Source organism: Serinus canaria, chromosome 10 (assembly GCF_022539315.1).
Source record: "Serinus canaria isolate serCan28SL12 chromosome 10, serCan2020, whole genome shotgun sequence".
Taxonomy (NCBI): domain Eukaryota; kingdom Metazoa; phylum Chordata; class Aves; order Passeriformes; family Fringillidae; genus Serinus; species Serinus canaria.
Window position 1 is genome coordinate 15,141,049 of NC_066324.1, and position 20,983 is coordinate 15,162,031.

The 20,983-nt window shown below is 40.8% G+C and overlaps 2 protein-coding genes across 4 annotated transcripts in view; one reads left to right on the forward strand and one right to left on the reverse strand.

The window, feature by feature from the left end:
• ENTREP2 (endosomal transmembrane epsin interactor 2) overlaps positions 1-2,176 on the forward strand; it is an 86,882-nt gene extending 84,706 nt beyond the window's left edge. Inside the window, exons 11-12 of one of the 2 annotated variants that reach the window (XM_030228256.2) lie at positions 585-913; positions 1,308-2,176. In XM_030228256.2, the coding sequence (XP_030084116.2) occupies positions 585-913; positions 1,308-1,493 (515 nt within the window). In that variant the 3' untranslated portion in view covers positions 1,494-2,176. The remainder of the gene's footprint in view (positions 1-584; positions 914-1,307) is intronic. The other variant, XM_050978587.1, reaches the window with a different exon arrangement.
• A 174-nt stretch (positions 2,177-2,350) lies between these two features.
• Positions 2,351-20,983, reverse strand: part of APBA2 (amyloid beta precursor protein binding family A member 2) — an 82,237-nt gene continuing 63,604 nt past the window's right edge. Inside the window, exons 8-14 of one of the 2 annotated variants that reach the window (XM_050978585.1) lie at positions 19,296-19,382; positions 15,517-15,702; positions 12,621-12,800; positions 11,936-12,148; positions 11,030-11,149; positions 5,699-5,839; positions 2,400-4,243 (exon numbers count right to left, since the gene is read on the reverse strand). In XM_050978585.1, coding sequence (XP_050834542.1) covers positions 4,172-4,243; positions 5,699-5,839; positions 11,030-11,149; positions 11,936-12,148; positions 12,621-12,800; positions 15,517-15,702; positions 19,296-19,382 — 999 coding nt within the window. In that variant the 3' untranslated portion in view covers positions 2,400-4,171. Of the gene's footprint in view, positions 4,244-5,698; positions 5,840-11,029; positions 11,150-11,935; positions 12,149-12,620; positions 12,801-15,516; positions 15,703-19,295; positions 19,383-20,983 lie in introns of both variants that reach the window. The other variant, XM_050978586.1, reaches the window with a different exon arrangement.

Genomic DNA, 20,983 nt, shown 5'->3' on the forward strand with positions numbered 1-20,983 from the left:
GGCAGAAAAGCCAGTTAACAGCATGCATGTATGGTGTACAATGCTGATGGGACCTGCCTTGAATGAAAATAAATGCTGTGAATTGGGTTCTCTGGTTTAGATCAGCATTTTTGTTCCCTCTGTGTTTCCCACTTATCTCTCTTGAATAAAATTTCCAAGGCCTAGAAATAGACAGAACTTTAGTCTTAAGGCTGGGGTGAGGGGCTGGCCTAAAACTGTACTAGCTGCAACACAGAGTACCTGGTGGGTTTCCTTAGCATTAATATCAGCTGAAGTCCTTGAAGGTGGAGGTAACAAAAATGTCTGGTTTGTGAAGTACTTTAATTACTCACCCACTCATTCTCAAGGCAGTCCTCCTTGGCCATGGGAAGGTTTTACTTCTGATTACTCCTCGTTACTCCTGGTTCAAATTACCCATTTTGTAGTGTTCCTTGACTGCATGTTTTTGCTACTCTTCAAACAAAACAGACATTTTATGACAAAGTAGAAACTTTGTGACAATATATGTTTTGCCTTTTTTTTCCTTTTCTCTTTTTCTTTTTTTAAACTATTACTTTAAAGATATTCTTCCCCCCCTTTTTTAGTTCCTGTCTCTGGTTCTCATATGGCTGCCTCTGCTTGCCAGCATTCTTTGAGCAGTTTTCTACCAACTGGAAATCAGAGGGATACAAGGAAAATTGATCTGCACCTAAAGCCAAAGGCTTTTCACACGGTCTCGAAAGAGCGGCCACACTCCTTAGTGGACCTTAAGGCCTATAAAGACACAAAAATTTTAGTGGCAAAATTTTTGGAACATTCAAACTGTAATCTCCCTCCAGAAGTGCGGCACGTAGTGAACAGCATACGGTCAGTCATTAAATCTGATGAGAGACACATGGAAGAAGCCATCTTCAGTGCCAATATCATAGACCAGGTAGGCCACTGATCTTCTAAAGGGGGGTCCAGTTTCCACAGACAAATACCTCATTTAAGTGTTTGTACAGTTTAAGTTCCTCAGACAATTCCTGCAGATGCTCTTTTATGGCATTAGTAAGAAATAATTTGTATTTGTTGGGCAGCAATACATTTTACACTGCAGTTCAGACAGAAAACCTGGCTGTGCTTTCCAGGTGCTCAGGCCTGAATCCTGATCAGCTGCAAGGACAGGAGCAGGAGGGGTTCTGGAGGGCCGAACCTCCTTTGGAAGAGTTTCAGCGTCAGACAGCTTAAATGAAATACTATTCAGAGACTGAACCTTTTATGAGAACTTTTCTTACCCCGTTTCCCCTGTTCTTTCTCCCCCACTCCCCTCCCGCCTTTCCCCGCAGGTGATGACGAGCTCGCAGCAGGGCGCGGGCTGCAGGAAGCGGCTGCAGGAGGATCTGCACCTGCGGAGCTGCGGCGCCCTGAGCTCCCCCGCGGCCCCGGCGCGCAGCCCGGCCCCGCTCAGCCGCGCCCTGCAGCGGGAGCGGCCGCGCAGCCTGATCGGAGTGTGCCGGGAAACCATCCTCTGACAGGGCCCCCAGGTATGTCATGGCAGCTGAGAGCTGTGGAAGAAACCAGGACTGGGACAAACACAACTAGTGGATGGCTTTAAAAGGAAAAAGTGTCTTCCTTTGGAATTCCACTTTTTTCCCCCACAGCAGGATGAGAGCGGCTGTTTTTCTGAATGTAAATTTCGGCCTTCATTTTTGCAAACTTTTAATTGATTTATTAGTGAAGTCATAACAAGTGTTTTCCCCACCAGAAATGCATTTATTTCACTGTACTTACAGAAATGCTACTGATGCTGCCCAGCATTTCTTGAAAACCATTGCAAACCCACCAGAGACTGGCTGTACAACTTAAAAGTTGTATTTATTTAATGTACCTCAAAGTGTTTTAACTATCGTCAGTGTTTTAATAAAAAAGTATTTCTGGACTTTGCCTTTGCAACACTGATTTGGATACAAACATAAAGGTGATTCATACACACATACAGTGCTGCTTCTAATCCATTCTTCCAGTGTCTTTCATTCCAGACCAACTGATCTGTTCAATCAAAACTGCTCCCCCTCCCAGGGCTGCCCTTTTAAACTGCAGTTCCTGCTGCAGTGTGGTTTATTCCTGCTCTGTTCTGAGTGTTCACCATTTCAGTCCTGCAGTAGTGTGTGACCAAGAACTGGTGGTAAATCCTCTGCAGTGTGTGACCAAAAGATGAGTTAGGGAAGGAGACTGAAATTCTGCATTTCCAAACAGCATCTTTCACAAACTTTTTCCAACACCAACTGACTGGAAGTTAGAGGAATTTTTATCTAGCAGAGCCTTGAGTATTTTCAAAAACAATTGTAACTCCAATTCATACTTTTGACAATTTTATTACTAAAACATGTTATTGTGGTTCTGCTGTGTTTATGATTTATTTAACATTGATCTTTAAAAAAATAGCAAAAAGTAAATATTGACACTGATTATTTCATTACCAGCATAAACACAGGTCTGCCAGCAACATCTTCCAGTGCAAGCTTCATCCTGGCTCTTTCAGAGGAAATTGGAAAGGCTTTAAACAGAAGGTTCTTATAAAGAACCTACCACAGGTTGATGTTTCGGGATTTTAATTTTTTTGCAGCAGTGCTTGTCAGTAGCCTTAGTTTCCTTTTGAGGTTTAATCATATACTGGTTTCATTTGTGTCACTCTGAGCTGGGCAGACATCCTGTGAAAAGGTCACAAAGGAATGTAGCTGAAGATGGGTAGTTTAAGTTTTACAGATTCATCCATTTTAATGTATTTTAATTATAGCATGCTTCTGTGTTGATGTGAAGTTACAGTGACATCCAGTGGCAACAAGGTATGCTAATTGAAAGCTTCTACTCTCAAGATCATAATGATACACAAATTCCTAATTCAAGAGAATATTTCTTTAAAAAAAAAATCTGTGACCTTTGCAACTGCACTTAGATGAAGAATTAAATGGTCTTCTACTTGGAATTTTTTACTATGTAAAGTTACACAACAAACAAAATAAGCAAGCTTCCTTTCTTATTTCAGATTTATTAGTGATAGGTTAATTCTTTCCTAAGGTCAGTTGCATGCAACACACTACTCCTTGAAGTACAGTCATCTAAAGCTCTTTAGTTACTGCATGGTAAGGCTTCTTAAGTCACAGTGTATTTTCTTCAAGGCCTTGGCCAAAAGAAAAAAAATAGACAAAGTTACACCAATTAACATTTATCTCATAAGGAATACAACTTTACTACTAGTTTTTTTATCTACACACATTCTAATACTGCTGATGGTGCTAGGTTATTTGTCAAAACAATTTACATTCAGAACACATTGCCTTAGGAATAAGAATGCTTTATAAAAGACAGAAACAGGTAAGCATGGCTTTCCCATTTTGAGCTATTATGAACAAAAAGGTAATTGCAAAAATTAAAGAAAAAAAACCCCAGCCCAACACATACATTACACAACCTGTGCAATAAGTTATCCATGAAACAACTCTGTTAAATCATAAAAATCACAAGCATTAAAAATAAATATGTATCTAAATAAATATTTTGATTTTAATCTTGTGGCAATTATTCTTTATTTAGCATATGAAACACTTGTTACATGTTTATGTTCACACCTTGCCAAACAGGTTACACTTGTCATAACAATACCAAGTACTACAGTGGTTTTCTTTACAGTAGAGTCTAAAAGTTTGAACTGCACACATTCCTTTCCACTGAAATACCATCAATTCAGCACCAGTTTTAAAATTAAGCAAAGTCATCAGTATTGGACCACTTTATGGGACTGGGATTTTTTTTTGAACTTGAGGCAGCCAGAACTTTCTCAAATTGCTTCTCTTTGCCATCTCCTGCAGTCTCATTCATCAAATATTCACATTCACTGTGTTATCAAACAAGACAGACATACATCACTCCACATAAAGGTTACAAATAAATATGTTTTAAGTTCTATGAGAAAAGAGTTTAGAAGATGTTCAAAATACTTAAACGTTTACAAAGATTTTTGTCAGGGATTATTGTCCTTGACCATCCTTCTTAACACTTTTTGTCAAAGAAATAGAAAGGAAGGAGAGAAAAGGCAGAGACACCTGTCTGTTCTTTGTTCTGGAGTCCTCAGGTCAGCTTCCAGGCCTTTCATTCGTACAAAATACAAAATTCTCTTCAGTTATGACAGCTTCAGCCTGGATGGAAGATGTTAGATGTACAGGGGGGTCTCTTGACCTGTTAGGAGCCTGAACATGGCAGCTGGCATAGTCTTCATGTGAATCTGTCAATTGATTACACAGACATTAATAGAGCTGGTACTAGTTTAAAATAATCCAGAAGGGCCCATCTGTCTCTCCCTGTGGTCAAAGTGCATTTATTGTCCTGGCTTCTATAGATTTTTTTTCCTAGAGTTTCTAGTTTACAGTTCTCTGGTTTTAGGATGCCGGTTTGGTGTCTTTGCTTTTTTTCATGTGGTTTGGGTTTTTTTCCTTTGGTTTCTTTTTGGTTTTTAATTATTTATTGATGACAATTACATGATAGTTTTAAAAGCTACCTAAACACTTTTTGTTGATACACCCTACTCCAATTACAGTAAAATTTACAGACCTTAAATAAGAAGTAGCACAAATCTCTCTGAAAATTCATTCTGCTGTTCTGGTATTAATGGAACTTAGATTTCTATTCTATCTTCCTCTCTGAGGGAATGTCATTTCATATTTTCACCTAATTACAGTATGATCCTCTGAACACAAAACTTGGACTTTGCCACCTGATGTTTAAGTGCCAATCAAGAGTTTGGTGGAACAGTTTCTCCTATGGCTAATGTACTTCAATTCCTTCCTCAAGGAGTCCTGGGACTCCAGTCCCCAGTGCCAGAGGGATTTCACAGACTGACAGAGTCCAAGGCTCAGGTAATCAGGTCTCCACCAGAGCTGGATTTATTGGACAACACAAGAAGAAGAAAGGGAAATTTTACTAACTGATAACACAGACCCTCACCAGCTGCCTTGGAATCTTCTCTTCACGCTGTAAAGAAGAAAAGTTTTGTGGTATTTTCCTGTGTTAGGTGAGAAGTTACACAGTGAAGGGGGGCCATAGAGGCATGGAGGGGCTGTTGGAATCAACTTTGCTCCTGACAAAGTGCACATACTCTGTTATGATTTGTCAGGTATCATTTTCCAGAAGGAAACCAGCTGTCTCTAATTTTTGTCAGAGGAACTAGTGGGAGATGTGGCCAGGGTTCTGAATTTAGACTACCATTAAATTCAGGAGGGATTTTGAAAAACTGGACAATCTTGCTTATTCATTGCTGATCTATCTAGAAGTACTGGGGAGAGGTGTCTTAACTTACTTCCAAGGTAAGCTGGAGATTAAATTATTAACATGTATATCAGTTTGCATCTTTCAGACATAGTAATTCATTTCTATGGCAGATGCTGTAGTGAGAAGCCAAGACAGCCAACATCCCTGGGTGATTTCTTCCTTTAATCACTTGACTTAATTCTGACAGTAGGTTGAAGGTATAGATTTATGCCAGGAACTCTTAAAAATGAGTGGGAAAATGCAGTGAATGTGCATCATTAGTTATTAAAAAAAAAAATCTGTTAATTGTTTCTTATTAGTGCCAAACTTAATTTACTGAATTGGTGACTTTAATGCTGTGTTGACTCTTTTCAACTGAAACATACATTTTTTCAACTATGTTACTTCCTTGATAAAGACTTTGTTCCCTTACCTCTCCCACTGAATTGGACAATGCTTGCACTATCTTCTCATGGGCAGTGGCCACGACGCTCTGCCCGTTGATCTCGATGATCCTGTGTCCCACTCTCACCCCGCCCCTCTCTGCTATTCCACCCCGCATCAAGCTGCAAATCTGCCAGGAGAAAGCAATGGTTAGTGAGGTCTAGAAATATCATAGTGCAGCCCTCACTGGGATTTAATGAGTGGTGACACTGTCAGGATTCCAGAAGATGTTGTTGGAAGTATTAATCAATGAGTTTTTAAATGTTACTTTAGTGGTTTGTTAGAAGGAGTTTTTTTCTGAGATTTCTGCCTGTTATAATTTTCACTTTCAGTCTCTGGCTGGGAACATAAAAATACCTTTCACAGTGATACAGGTTGTAGCCACACAGAAGTGGAGACAGGGGAAGAGAGATTAATGCACTGCTGGGACACAACCTCCTGTGCCCCTGCAGGAGGAGGGAGCTCTGCTCTGCAGAGTCACAGCTTCCCTCTGCACTGTTGAGTGCTGCTGGCCACAGGGAGCTCAGGATGAAGGAGGCAAGTTAGGCCATTCTTCCTTAACTGGCAGCTGAGGTTCCAGTAAAGAACTTGGCACGAGTTCTGAATGTTATGACCCCTACAACTTGATAATAATTCTACAAGAAAAACTGCATTCAGCAGACACAGTCCCAGCAGACATTGCTACCTAAAGTATTCTGAGGTTGCAGTATGCATAGAGTCCAGGCAGAAAGAGAAATCTCAATCTTGCATGGAGTTGAGAATGTTTTCTCCTTAGCAACAGTATCTATGCTGCAAGGGGATCCACCCTGGCAGACTAGACTGCTGTGCATTAGGCAGAAATTGCTGGCAAATTATTTCAAATGACTAAGTCCATGAATCACACAAGGCAGATAATGTACAGCTCCAATCTCTGGATCTAAGCAGACTTCAGCAGTGTTGGGATTTACCTTTTGTTTACTGAGAAAAACCAGTTCCTGTAGGAAAAGGAATGAGTGCTGGAGCATCAGCTAATGCCTGTTTCTGCAGTTACTGTCGATGGTTAGAATGATTTGCCAAGAATCATTATTTGCTGTGATCTGATCATTTGTTCAGAGCTAAATACAAGTATGGTAAGATGGGCTTGTGCCCCAGTGAGTTTGTTATCTAATTCAGAAGCACAGTATGTGGGGAGATGGCCAGTCTGGAATGTATTGAAGGGAAAACATTGTTTGTGGTTGACTGGAATCTTTTCCTGTATGGCACTAGCTGCTTCTTTAAACTCCTCTCCACAAATAACAATGCTATAGAAAAAGAAATCCCTTCTCACTTGATGTTCTGATTGTTTGATATGAGGAGTGAGAATATATTGTTATTCTGTGCTTATAAAATATATATTGTATTTTCTGCTTTGCCTTTCTCAGCCTTCAGAAAAAAAAAAAAACAAAAAACCTCAAAACCCAACACATTCCTCCTGCAGTGAGATTTATCTTCCACCATGCTCTCTCCAGTGGCTGAGTGTTACCTCCTGTAGTCCTTAAAGTATTTCTGGTGGGCTTCAATGGGAAGAAGCACTCTCACTTCACAGAACTGTGCCTTGAATTTCAGTCACATACAGTGCATTGTTTTGCAGGTAGTCTGCCTTCTAATCACACAGCTCACAAGGTAAACTCTACTGCACAGATCTCTTTTACAGAAAGTTTCTCAAGTCAATTCACTGTTAGAATAAGTTTGCTCCTTGCTGTTGGGGAGCAGTAATCAGAAAGGACAAAAAGCAGCATGTACCAAAAGAAACCCTGTAAATATATTTGTTGTGGTGTAAAGGAAAATAGAGAGACAGTACAGCTGAAATAAAAGCTTTTAGAGCAAATGGAAATGTGATCCCTCACTCCACCAGCATAAAGGAAAAGATAATGGCTTGCATATCTATCCAGAGCCCTTTTCCTTGCCTGGCTCTCAAAGCACTTTTAGCACTTTTAATACCATCAGCCAGCTTTTTCTTTCTAACAGCCCCAGACATAGAAAGCGGTCTCTTCATTCAGGAATCCCTCTCCAGGGGAGGCAGGCAGCTTCCTTTTGTGAGCATTAAGTGTTTTAATGAGGTAGAAAGAGAAGCAGACACAGAGGCTGAGTGGCTCTGCCCAGGCTCCCAGGCCCTGCAAAGCCAGAGACAGAACACACAGAGAAAAAAATATTCTGCATTTAGAGCACTTATTTAGTGACTCCTGTATTTACATGGGCTGACTCAAAGCAGCCTTAAGAGTTTTGTCTCCAGCCAGTGGAGCTACGACAGCTGAAGCTGGCAAGTTTAAACTGAGCAATATCTCTTAGTAAATATGATTTTACTCAGCCAGGACTCTTTAACTTGTTGTATTTGTTGAACATGGCAACAGCTCTAATATTAGATAAAGCAAGACACATCTGCTTCTTGCAAGCAAGAGTCTATATTCTATTGACTCTGTAAACTGAAGGGGAAAGAAGAAAAAAAAAAGGTGTAAACCACACTGGTTCAATCCACTCAGCTGTGACAGGTCTGCAATGCCTTAGACAAGCTGCAGCACATCAGATGTGAAACTTCTGTAGCTTCACAACCAGTTTTATTGCAACTGTTCATAGAGTAGCAAAGCATTAGGATAAAACAGTGCCAGACAAATGTTATTCTGTGTAAATGCCTTAATCATAACTTATTAAAATGAGATTTCTCCTCATCTCACTTTTATATTACACTGTTGAAACCCTGTAAATTTTTTGCCAGTTTAAATGCCACTAAACAAAGGCAGGGAAGAAAGAATAAAATGTTCTGTAGAGTTTTACTGTATTTTTAGATAGCTTGTGCTAGGCTAAGGACAGGGTAGACAGAGTTCTCAGAGAAAGTGAGATCTAGACTGAGAAGTGGTGTTTTATCAGCAGTGAGAATCTAACTGGTAATACACAGATTTTTTTTCACAATCAAGAAAAGTGATATACAAGGACCAAATCTAGAAGACAATGTGATATATAAGGACCACTTGTATTTAAATAATGTAATTTTAAAAGAACTGTAGCATAGTGACTTTCAGAAGGTGGCTGATAGGTCATCAGCCTAATGCTCACCTCCCAATAACACAGCACTCACAGTTGTTACATGTGTGTGCACAACATCCTTTTTTCAGCTGCAGCAGTGCAGTGTCTGACACCCTGTGCAGGCAAAGCCAGCTCAGATGGGGCTGCTGTGGCCAGAAGCTGCTCTGTGTGTTTGTGGGCTATTCCCCCTCTGATGGCTGTGCATCCTGCACAGATGAGATAGGCAGGGTGAAAAGGAACCACTGCAAGGCTGCTGTCAGAGGAGGCACAGAAATAAGTCCCAGCTGCATGGGTAATGAGGTAATGGCCTACCAGAAAGAGACATTTAATTATATCTGTTCTGACAAGCCATTTATTTCTCTGCTGTGCTAATGCTGAGCCAACAAAGAATAACAATATTACTTCTGGATCCGACCATAATTTGTAACAATTGCTGGCAATTATAAAAGTACTTTTAAAGAGTACAGTGTCAAACTACCAGAGAGATATATTTTGTAGTTATATTTTCAAATGCTGAAAGAGTTTTTCAGAGGAAAGGATTTTACAGCCCAGAGGTTTGTCTCCATAGCAGCCTAACAAAAGAGGTTACTCTCATCTTTTTGTTCACTGGCTTTCATATTCAAACAGACTTTTCATAAATGAAATGCACTGCAAGGCTTTATTTTTTCCCTATATGAAAAGGATATTTTTGCTCCATTGGGTGAACTTTACATTTGATGTCATTTGAATGTTGTTCATTTAAGTGGAAGGAATGATGATCTGCCAGTGTAGTGACAAATGGCCAGTAGATGGAGGGAGCACACTGTGACAGAAAACAAGCAGAGCCTGCAGAATTTACTAAACTCAGGCTCCAGTCATGTAGGAGATGATTAACAGGGACAAGATGAATAGATTGTCACACAGACTCCCTGTCCATGTAAGGCCGTGGGATGCTCCTAATCCACCTCGGCCTGATCCATCTCCCCAGCCCTGATCCCACCCCCACCAGAGCTGTGAATGGGCTCCTGAAAACTTGATAATCACAAACAGTGATGCTTACAGGTCCTTAAATGTATTCCCTTGTTTGGTCACAGCAGCAGTGGAACATCCGAGATTTACAAAGGTGAGCAATAAGGAATGAGATCAGTGCCTCAAAAAGGGCACCCTCTGTGAGGTCAGGTGAAACCAGATCCTGGTGTAGGAACCACTTTAGAGGGCATCCAGCTGGACCAGGGGTGCAGCAGTGTTCTTTACGTGTAATCTTAGGCAGGAACATTTTAAACTTGGGTGGAGTAGTAACTGAGAGATAGCCAGGAGGGCTGCAAACCCACTCCTGAGCCAAGTGCAGGAAGGCTCATGAACCACATCTTCCAGTTACCTGCTCCTCTTCCAGCTCTCAAAGGGTGGCAAACAGAGATCTGGCAACTTCAGCCAATGCATTTCACAGAACAGGGGGCAGAGCCCATAGCCTTTGTGATGTGGTTTTCTGTGTGAGCAGCCTGATTATTTTTTTCCTAGACTGGAGGAAGAGGAAATGGTGATGGTCCTGCACTACAGCCAGTCCCTAATGCTAGTGCCAGCCCCCAGAAGGGCCAGTGACTACCTGGGTTAGTTGTGTGGGGAGTTTGCTTTGGAAGGGTGTCAGAGCATGGCTTGGGAAGGAAGAACTGAGAGGAGGACTCTGAGCTGCCTGGGGTAAGTGTTTCCTATCACATTTTTTCTCCTCTCTGCTGCTGCTATTACAGGGAAGCTGCAGCACACAGAGAAGGGGTACCTGGCCACAGCCTATACAGTAGTTTTGTAATGACAGGTTAGCTTTTATAAGAGTTTAGTTTTAATAACGGGAGGTCACAATTATATTCCTATGCCTACTTCCATGTGATCCACATAAATTATGTACACCAGAAGAAAAATTAAAAGTCTTAGTGAGTGCGTAATGAAATTTTAAAAAGAGAAACAGAATCAGATCTAAGATTTTAGTGCAATAATTGTAAAAAACTTTTTCAGCATAACGTTTCCTTGCAACTCTGGCCCTAATGACAGTTTTACATGATCAGGCTACTGCACCAAATAATCTGGGCTATAAATCTTGTTGCTTTATTATGTAGGAAAATCCCTCATTAATTTCTCCCAGTGTCGTCTATTTGCATTATATTACTTAGAGACTCTAAGGTTTTAATAAACAGTAGAAAAAGTGAGGTCATGCAAGATTCTTTCAGTACTTCCATATGTTTTTTGAAAAAGAAAAGACAAAAAAGTAAAGGAAAAAACCCCGAAACAATCAAGGAACACAGAAACTTACAATTCCATTCTGTACACTGAAGCCCAGCTGGTATTTTAAGTCTGGCCGTTTTATGAGGACAGTAGTGACAGGAGGACAGCTGACAATGTTCAGTTTGACTTGTGTCTGATTCTTGAGTCCCTGTAAGATATTCCAAAAGTCAGTATTTCTGAAATGAAGCTTACTGAGCCCTCATCTGTGATTTCCTAATTGCAAGAGTGTTAAGTAGATGCTCTGAGAAAGACCAGTGAGAGTTAACAGAAATTGATTGTTAACTTAGAGATACATTTCTCTTCTTTATTTCCCAAGAGATTTGGCTCAACAAAACATTAAAATTTTCTCTGTAATTACTACAGAAATTTAATCAAATCTTCCAATAAAAACCAAAACTGACTACTGCTTGTTCTTTCCCAGCATCTGGCTAATTAATCTCCTGCTTCTGCTGCTCTTGGTAAATCTGCACAGACATCAGATTTAGTCTCCATGACTAAAGATAATGCATTCTGGGATTCCATCCTGTCTGCAGATTCTTCAGCTGCTCACTTGATCTGTCCTGCAGTCTTCCAGCCTCCATCCATTTTATCTGCATTAAACCCAAAAATGCATAGGAGATTTTAATCTTATTTTATGCTGGAGGTTGTGAGGAAGTTTAAAGCTTTGAAGACAGCTGAGTAGCTTAATTTAGGCAAGTTTTACAGACATTTGTTACAGCCCAGTAACAAAACTGCATCATGTTCTCCAGCCCTAAATTCCTGTGCATTATCACTCCTGAATCTCTAATTCTGCTTTTTGGTAATTACAGATTACTGGGGTTTTTTGCAGTGATATGAAAAATTCTATCTGCTGGAAATCTACCGGATCACTTGTCAGAAGATTGCACCTGTGTTGTCCTACAATCTACAGCATAGAGTTGTAAGTTTGGGGTACCTTTATGATCCCTTGGCATGTTGCAAGAGGTAGACCAACTAAACTGGTGCCATTAATGGACATAATTTGGTCTCCAATGCTCAGTTTTCCTGAACGTGCTGCAGGGCCTCCATTCATCATGTTGGCCAGGATAACAGTGGGTAGAATGGATCCCCATCCAGATTCCACAATCACTACCCCAAGAATTTCTCCCTTCTGTTTTTCTAGCTGGAGCTGCAATTAAAAAGGAAAAACATTTTTTTTTTGCTTTGATTTGTCTGACTTTGAGCATGAGTATCTCACTTGTTCCCAAATAACATCTGCAAATCACAAACCAAATTCTGTTCTTTGCTATTAGGGACTTCATGCAGAAAACCACAACTCTGTCAGCTCTTTCTGTGTCAGTACTTAGGTGAAACATAAAATCACCTTACACTGTACTGTGAATAGCACAGAGCTTATCTAGCTCAGATGTAAATGTACTTTATTACTGTTCTGATCAATGGAAACAGAAAAGACCCTGAACATGAAAACAAGAAATCCTAATAACCCATAAAGCTTGTTTTAGTACACAGGACTGATGAAGGACACATCTTGAAATTGTAACATCATCCTTTAAAATGCAAAAAAAAAATATTTCTGAGAATATTTCTCTTACTCTGAAAAAAAAGGATCAATTTGAAATGAAAATCCAAAACTAGTTTACCTCTTTGCAGTTCTCTGAATTGGAGAAGTGTATAAGATCATCATTGTACATCTCTTGGGTATTGATGATGTCACTGTATTCTTTCTGACTCAGATCCTCTGGGTTAATTCCATTGGCTCTTAAAAACTCTTGGTAAGCCACACTGAAAGCCTGACCAATTGACTGAGCTATGAGCTGTGCCTAAAATGTAGAAAAAAGAAGCTCAGAGAAAGTACAGACCAACAGTTTACCAATGAAACCACAAGAAACCAGGAGAGAGATTGGATTTTAAGACAGAATCAAAATAAGGATCCTACAAAGTTTCTGCATTAGCATGGATATAAAGTCACTTTAAGGTCTGCTGTACAGAAAGAACCCATTCCATCCAAAATCAAATTGCAAACTCCATTAAAACCCCCTGCTGCCCTCCCCTGCTCAGTACACTGCAGCAGCAAGCAGCCATATGCTGCTCCTGTACCCGTTCCAGTGGGCACTGGAGAGTGCTGGCTCCAGCCCAGGACAGGGCAGAGCTGTGGAAGGGAGCCCTGCTCTGAGCACAGGCTGCCTGCAGGGCTGAGGGGAGGAGGGATGCTCTGCTTGCACATGCCTGCACAGACGGGTGTGCACTGATGGTTCTGGTTGTGGTGTCACCTGCTGCTCCTCCACCCTGGCTTTCCAGGACTGAGCACTGCTTCAACACAGCCATCTGCTCCCCTATCACTGCCACCATGCCTGTCCCACACGTCCAGCTAACCAGGGATACCCCTGCTTACCCACTGCACAGCCAGGACAGTATTCCCATTAACACCTTGACTAGCAATGTCAGGGAGCATTTCAGGAGTGCAGCCAAAGCCACCGTTAAAGCTTGCTAATGTTAGAACACCCATTCAAAAGCCCCCGTCTTTCTTAAATTTTGGAGCATTTATCTGCACATTCCACTAGATGGCAAGGAAACACAGAGAAACAGAGATCAGTAAAAGGAATGTGTAGTCACTGTTTCTACATTTGAATTATGGTTTTCTTACTCTGGGTTTACTGCAGCTCATAGGAGAATTCCATATATATAGTTTTGTATATTTGTGGGTCATCACTTTTGTGGTCATCGGGGCATATGAGTAACTCCTGATGATATGAGACATTAATTGCACCTTGCACACCCTAAAAATATTACTGATCAAACCTGGATTCTGGAAATGCAACCCAGCTTCTTAGACAGTCAGTACCTTTTAAATGCATTTCAAATGCATGGGGTTTTCTGGCCATTATAAATCTGTATCTTCTTACAATCTATTGATCCAGTGTTTTCTTTGATGCTAAAAGGTTCTTTCTGTATTTCATTTGTGCTGCTGTACACAAAAGCACCAATCTGCTTGACTGGAAATGACTTTAGAAAATCAAGGACATCAGTCAAAAATTGTTTCTTCATATTTTAAAGCATATTTTCAAGTCTTTGCTGTATACCTAGAGGTTCGTACAGAATCATACAATATGCTGAGTTGGAAGGGACCCATCAGGACTCTCAAGTCCAGCTCGTGGACCTGCACAGGACATCCCCAAAATTCCACCCTGTGTGCCTGAGAGCATTGTTCAAAGGCTTCTTAAGTTGGGTCAGGCTTGGTGCTATGAGCACTGCCCTGGGCAGTATGGTAGTGCAGAAGTCACTCAGGACATTTTCATATCATTCCATTATTAAAGTTCTTCACCAGTCCTTCCTGAGTCCTTCTGATCTCCATTGCCACTGCTTTCTCTGCAGTTCATCCTCTGCTTTTGCCTTCATTCTACCTTCCCAAAGCCAACATCTCCAGATGCCATGCTCTATTCTGTTGCTGCCAGTAACAGCCAGTTCTCACATCTTCATTTCATCTCTATCTCTGAGGTCTTAGGAATGTTTATGAAAGCATTATGCACAACTTAGAGATAATGTAATTAATTTGCTTGAAAAGGTCATCCAAACAAAGCTGTGACAGAGTTGAGCTAACTGTGTCTCAGAACAACCCCAGTGTAGCACTCTAACCTTTAGACAATGCCATTTCTCCTTCACAGGCTTAATTGCTTTAAAATAATGAAAATTGATTGCTTAGCTCAAAATATATGCAACCTCTCAGTTATGACTGTCTGACCCAAAGAACTCCATTCTTTTTTAATTTGTATCATATCTAAATATATGCCTAGAAATCATATCTATAACTGTTCCTATAATAACAGTGATGAAAAATATTTAGTACTGCCTCTTACTGTCAAGTTAGAAACCAACAACAAATTTTACTTTTTCTGTTTTACTGGCTTGGTGTATTTTTCCATAAATGTTTTAGGTTGAAGTCCCTCCTCTGCCTCTTCAGACAGAAGTACCTAATTCACTACAATCCCAAACCTGGATATACAACAGCAGTAAAGCAAGGGTATCTTCTTTTGTCACAAGAGGTATGGGATGGCACATCAGCACTTTTCCCAACAGTGAAACAGGGTGTACAGCAGAGATGGATAGAATTCTATAATTATACATAAAAATTCTAATTCATAATCTTTGCTAGGGATGAAAAAAGAGAAATGAAAAATAAACAGCTGAATGTGTTCCTAAACACCAAAGGATCAAGTGGCAATTTTGAGAGTAAATTCAACCACAGGTCAGTAGCCACAGGGAACCAGGACTGGGTAGAGGACAGCCTTGTGCAGCCCTGCCAAGGCAGTAGAAGGGACTTGGCTTCAGTTAAGAAGAGGTCCAGAATGGTCCAACCTCATTCCAAGTGCCTGGAGGCACATATGTGTCATTTTGTGCCAGCCCACTGGACTAAAGGATATAATCCAGGATAATGATCAATTTGATATCCCACAGGTTAACTTTGCCCATGAATGGCCACTGACTTCAGAGCTCTCTCCATGACCTAGGTGGTTTAAATAACTAGATCCCTTTACTTACATCCTCTGACTCAAAGACGTGGCAGATCATTTTGTACTGCTTCTTGCCCTCCTGGGCGCCAGGGGTGGTCTCGATGCAGTCCTGGGAGGCAGACCTGGGCATGCGGCGCCGCGCCATCAGCACCACGATGTTCCCGATGTCGGCGATGTAGGAGATGGTGCGCAGCGCGTGGTCCATCATGGTTTCCTGCACAGAGCAAGGACAAACAGAGCACTTCTGCATGCCTGCTACTATCCTGCAAGTGCTGCATCGGCCCTCTCCTTGACAGCCTGCTGCTTGAGAAAGACAGAAGCTACAGAAGCCCTTCCTATGGGCCCAGACCGGATACTCCCTCCGCAGTCGAAGGGAAGCAGAGCAGCTGTCCAAGACATTGGCTTCAGTGGAAGCGTTGCCTGAGCAAATACAGCATGGTTGCTGCTGTAAAGCAAGAATGAAGAGCTAAGCTACTGTTTTACATTTATTTTCAGGCTGTTGGAAAATTCTATTATTTCTTTACATATTTTGCTGTTGTTAGGATGAACTGTACTTAAGGAAATAGAAAAGGCACACCTGAAATCACCCCAGTGACCTGGGGTCACTGATCAGTTCGGAGAGTTTTTCCAGGTTTTATCTATTGCTCAAACTAGAAACAACCAGAAGCATAAAAGTTGTACGGATCAAACTAGTTGAGGATGTGTACTGACCATCCCTGTCCCTCTCCCTGAAGAGCTAAAAGTATCCACAAAATTCCATCTTAATTGGAACAAAAAAAAAAAAAAAAAAAAAAAAGTGGCACAAGATAATTCACAATTTTAATAATTTATATAAGCAGCAACATTCTTTATGTAAACAGCTTGGCACTAGTTTAGCATTATTTGAACAATTTTCTAAAGCCTAAGGAAGAAGGATTGTTCTTCAAGTCAACAAAAGTAATTGTTTTAAGAATTTCAGTACAATTTAACTTGACAGACAAAACTACAAATTATCATTGTTTCTTAAAACCACTTGTCTTGCTGAAGATAATCACTACCCGTAAAATTATTGTAATGATTCTTCTCAGGCTTGAAATAATGCTTATCCCTAACCTATGAAAAGTAATGATGGTTAAGAGATGGTTTGGGGAGTGTCTCTAAGGGCTGCAGGGGCTCAGGAGGATTTACAGCACTTCTGTCAGAATGGAGAAATGTTTTATAATGGCCATGTCTCAGCAGGATGCTGGGAGCTCTGCAGAGATAAGAGATAATTGCTTTTCAGCAGTGTGCATCAAGTATTGTGTAAGGTGTAATCATACATGCAGTGTGCACAAGAGTGAATGCATTGGGAAAATGAAGGCATTTCATCTCACCTGCCAAGAAAGCCTTTCTGCCCATATCATCACACAGAGGTTACTTAGATGGTTTGAGTTTTTTTATTTTCCCCTTGTAGGGGTGAAAGCAATCATTCCTCCATCCCTCCCACATTTTTCCTGTTAAGAGTAAGGCAAATACTATCTAGTGACTGTAAATATGAGTTTACTTTTGACTTACTTTTTCCTTTGTCTCTCCATATTCCATTGTACTCAATTTTCCATTACTGATATCTCTTTTACACCCCTCTCCCTTATTACTTTCCCATAATCCCTCCATTTCTACCTATTTGCCTCTCTGTCCTTTCCCTTATCCCTTTTTGAGTCCTATCCATTCCATCTCTGTTGTCCTTATATTTATCCTTGGCAATTCAGCCTCTCTCAGGCTTTTCTGAAGCCATTGTTCTCTTCTCCTGTCTAGATTGCCCTTTCTCAGATTCTCCCTTCTTTCCCACGGAATTCTTTCAGAATCTTGTTTGTTGCTTCTCTTGAAACCCAAAGAACAGCTGAAGGAAAAAACCTAAGCATTCCTCTAAGCTTTAAAGTGCTGTAGTCCTGTGGGAGTGAAGACAGCCTAATGAGTCAGGCGATTTTGTGGAGTCAATCATGCACCAGAGGCTCTGCACATACACATTTGTGAGCTCTACATCTTAATTTTCCTTTCTTCATTTCCCCAGCTGCTTTACTCCCAGCTTCTCTTCCCTGACTGAGCAAGAAGCTGGGAGAGGCTGCTGTGGCTACTGCTGGTTTGGGGCACTGAGTGCACCCCACAAAGTTGTGGCACAGGGAAGAATTCCTCTCCTATCAACAAGGCATGTGGGCAAACATAAGGCTGCTCCTACTTCATCCCTACTAAGCAGCTGCTTGATGGCTGAATGTATTCAGCAGCTAAATGCATAAGCACCCAGGAATGGCAGGGGTGCCATGTCCTTGTGCTGCTCAGGGCAACAGAATCACCACTGCTGGCTCTCTTCCAGCCTGGGAATGCACCTGACTGGTGCTGCTCAGCATTTTGTACCTTGCTGCATGTCATTTCCTGAATGGGAATTTTACATTTTCATTCAGCTGATGCCTCACGTGAGCTATACAACGCTACAGATGGATTAAAACCCATGGCATACTGCAGAAACAGGGTTTATGTAATTGATAAAGCCCTGAAAGTACAGATTGTCTCTGCCAGCTGCCACCCCAGCTGAAATAGGCCCATGGTAATTATACCAGCCAGGAACTTCACTAGCACTGAAAAGTGTTACCAAGCCAAAAATGCTAAAAAGTCATGGGAATCATTCTGTTATAGCTCTGTGAAAGACACACTGTAAAAAAAAACCCAAACAAAACCAAACCAGCAAACAAAACACACAACCAAAACCCCAGGGAAAACACTAGAGAGCTTGGAATTAGAACAATTTCCACTATTACTATTTTCCTCTGGTTGAACAGCTCAGATATTAGACACCACTTATGATGGAGCATTGCATTTTGCATCACTACAAATCTCAGGGGATCAGAAGTGTAAGATGCCAGTTCCTTTGACAGTTTGTGGGCTCCCTCAAAGGACCTTCTCTTTTTTTTTTTTAACATTGGTGTTCAGCTGAAATGCTGAACTATTTAAAGAAATAAGAAGAATGACTTCCACTTAGACTAATCCTTACTCAAAAAAGACTCTGTACCTGTTAACTGCCATACATTCCAGCTATAAACTGCAGCTCTTTATTTATCAATAACATCCCCTAAACAAAACAAAACTTGATTTGACATGATTCACTTCTGACAAAATGTTGCTAAAATTGCCCTTTTCAATGCCTCTCATAAGAATGAAAATTTGAAGACTTCCTGTATGATCAAAGTTATGAGATCTTGTGAGATTACTAAGTATTGGATCCATGTATAAATTCTATGTATTTAGCTGTAAATTCCTCAAAAACTGCTTTTTATGAAGATCACCTCTTGTTGACTAGACAAGCATTCCTAGAAGATGAGGCTGATGATTGCTGGGCTCTCCAAATGCTGCTTTTATATGAACCATTAATAATTTACCTTAGGCAAGAGGAGGTGGCTCAGATGTGATTTATGGAAAAAAATTGAGATGAAATGTTACAAATGGCAGGATATGAATGGCTTAGTCAAAGCAGCAAATGACTTCCCTGTTGGACTGTAAATCTGTGTTCTGAAGCTGTTCCAGAGGAGTGGTGTACATGCATTCTGAAAGCCTTTTGAGTATTTTTTAAATTGAGTTGAATTATAGCTCAATTATAGCGACAGGCAGACACCTTCCAACACATCAAATAAGCAAAACAGGTGTCAATCTTACTATACTGGCAAGAGCTAGAACAATAGGAGCTCTTTCTGAATACTCTGAATACCTGAATTTATCCAGGTTCAATAAAGTCCCAGTAATTGTAGAAGAGCACAGTCTAACTCAACATTATTCTCCAAGAGTTTCAATCCAACTTACCTGTGTGTCTGCATTCAGAACTTTGATTCTCTGTGTGGAGATGAACAGATCCACTTCAGTCAAGGCCTGGGAATCTCCCTCTGAGGTCTAAAAGACAGATGATGTTTTACAGGGGCATTTTTATTTTTCAGAATGACAAATTCACTGACTGCTTCAAGCATAATGTGATGTGAGACAACTGCACTTTAAACCATTACAGAGCTGGCTATTCAAAGGGGTTTCTAAAGACATGCAAAGAGTACATTTATTGCATAGACAGAGTGAAGCCTACTCTGATATTCTGGGTAAGAGACAATTTTTGGAGCCTGTGGGATTGACAGCTCAAGCATTAAAATTCTCTATTTATAGCCAAAACAGGCGAAAAAGTATGGCTGGTTTTTCCTCACTTTCTCACTGATGCACTTCAGTACTTGAGGCACCAGACTTGTAAAAGTAGGAGAACTGAGAAGGTGACTTAGTTCCCATCAGCTGTTTAGCCCTTGCCACCTTCAGTGAGCTCACCAAAAAAAGTGTAAAGTGATGCTCAGAGCTGTGGTGGCGTTTAGGACTGGTTTTTTAGCTTTTTGGGTTTTCAGGGGACTTTTAGACCACAGCTTCTTCTGAGCACTGCTCACTAGGGAAACACTTCCAAAGCCCATCAGAGGGCATGGTCACAAGGCAAGAGGGATTGCTATGTAATGCCACACCCCAATGTGAGTCCTGGCTCTGTCCACTTGAGAAAACAGGAGAGGTGGCAAAGCAGCTGCTACCTCTCACTGGAGCATTGTCCAAGAGTCTCCCTAGTTCTCTAGTCCAGCAGGAACATATGGATTCCTCCAGGCTGCTTGGGCACAGGGACCACTGCAGCTGGTACTGAGCAGCACCTGTGGCAGCACCCTCAGAATAAAATGGCCACAGATTGTCTCAGCCTGGGCTAAAGGCAGGCATCAGCCTGCAGGTCAGACACTGGTTCATTATGACAATTATGTATTTGCTAATCCTTTTTGGAGTTATAAAGGCTTAGCTATGCCTATAATCATTTAGATTAATTTCATTCTAATTATCTTCCAGCAAAACACAAAGCAAGCCCATACTTTGGCAGCCACTACTTGTATTGCTTCCATCCTTATGGTGATATTTTTGTCATCTGTATTTAGTTATCTGAAGTATTGTTTTTAACAGTGCAATGTTTCCTGTATGAATTGTTCCAGCTACTATGTGGTGAGTTTATTTTGGTTTTAAATATCAACAATAACTTAATAAATATACAGTAAGTCACAGGCACAGGAAGTACGTCTTACTGCTTTGGTTAGTAAAATCAAAATAAGCATTACATTGAAAAACATCTCCCAGATAACAATGGCTGTACATCTGGAGTAAACAAATCACAGGTATTCAACCGGAGAAGGGCAGCAGACAGGCACTCCAGCAAATGAACAATGAAGAAAATGAGTTCATTTTACTCCATTCACTATTCTACTGCAGACCAAAGAAGAAACCAAAATGACAACTTTATGAGGATCTGCAATGAAAGACATGACACTCCATGGAAAACAAGGACAACAAAAATGTAAGTAAACATTAGCATTCAAGAAAAACAGTTTACACACCGCTTTTTTCTTGATTTTAGCCGCCTTTTGCATCCTCTGAGGAGTAGCATAAAAAAAAGAATGCAGACAGATGTACACAAAGGGAAAGAGAAAAGACAG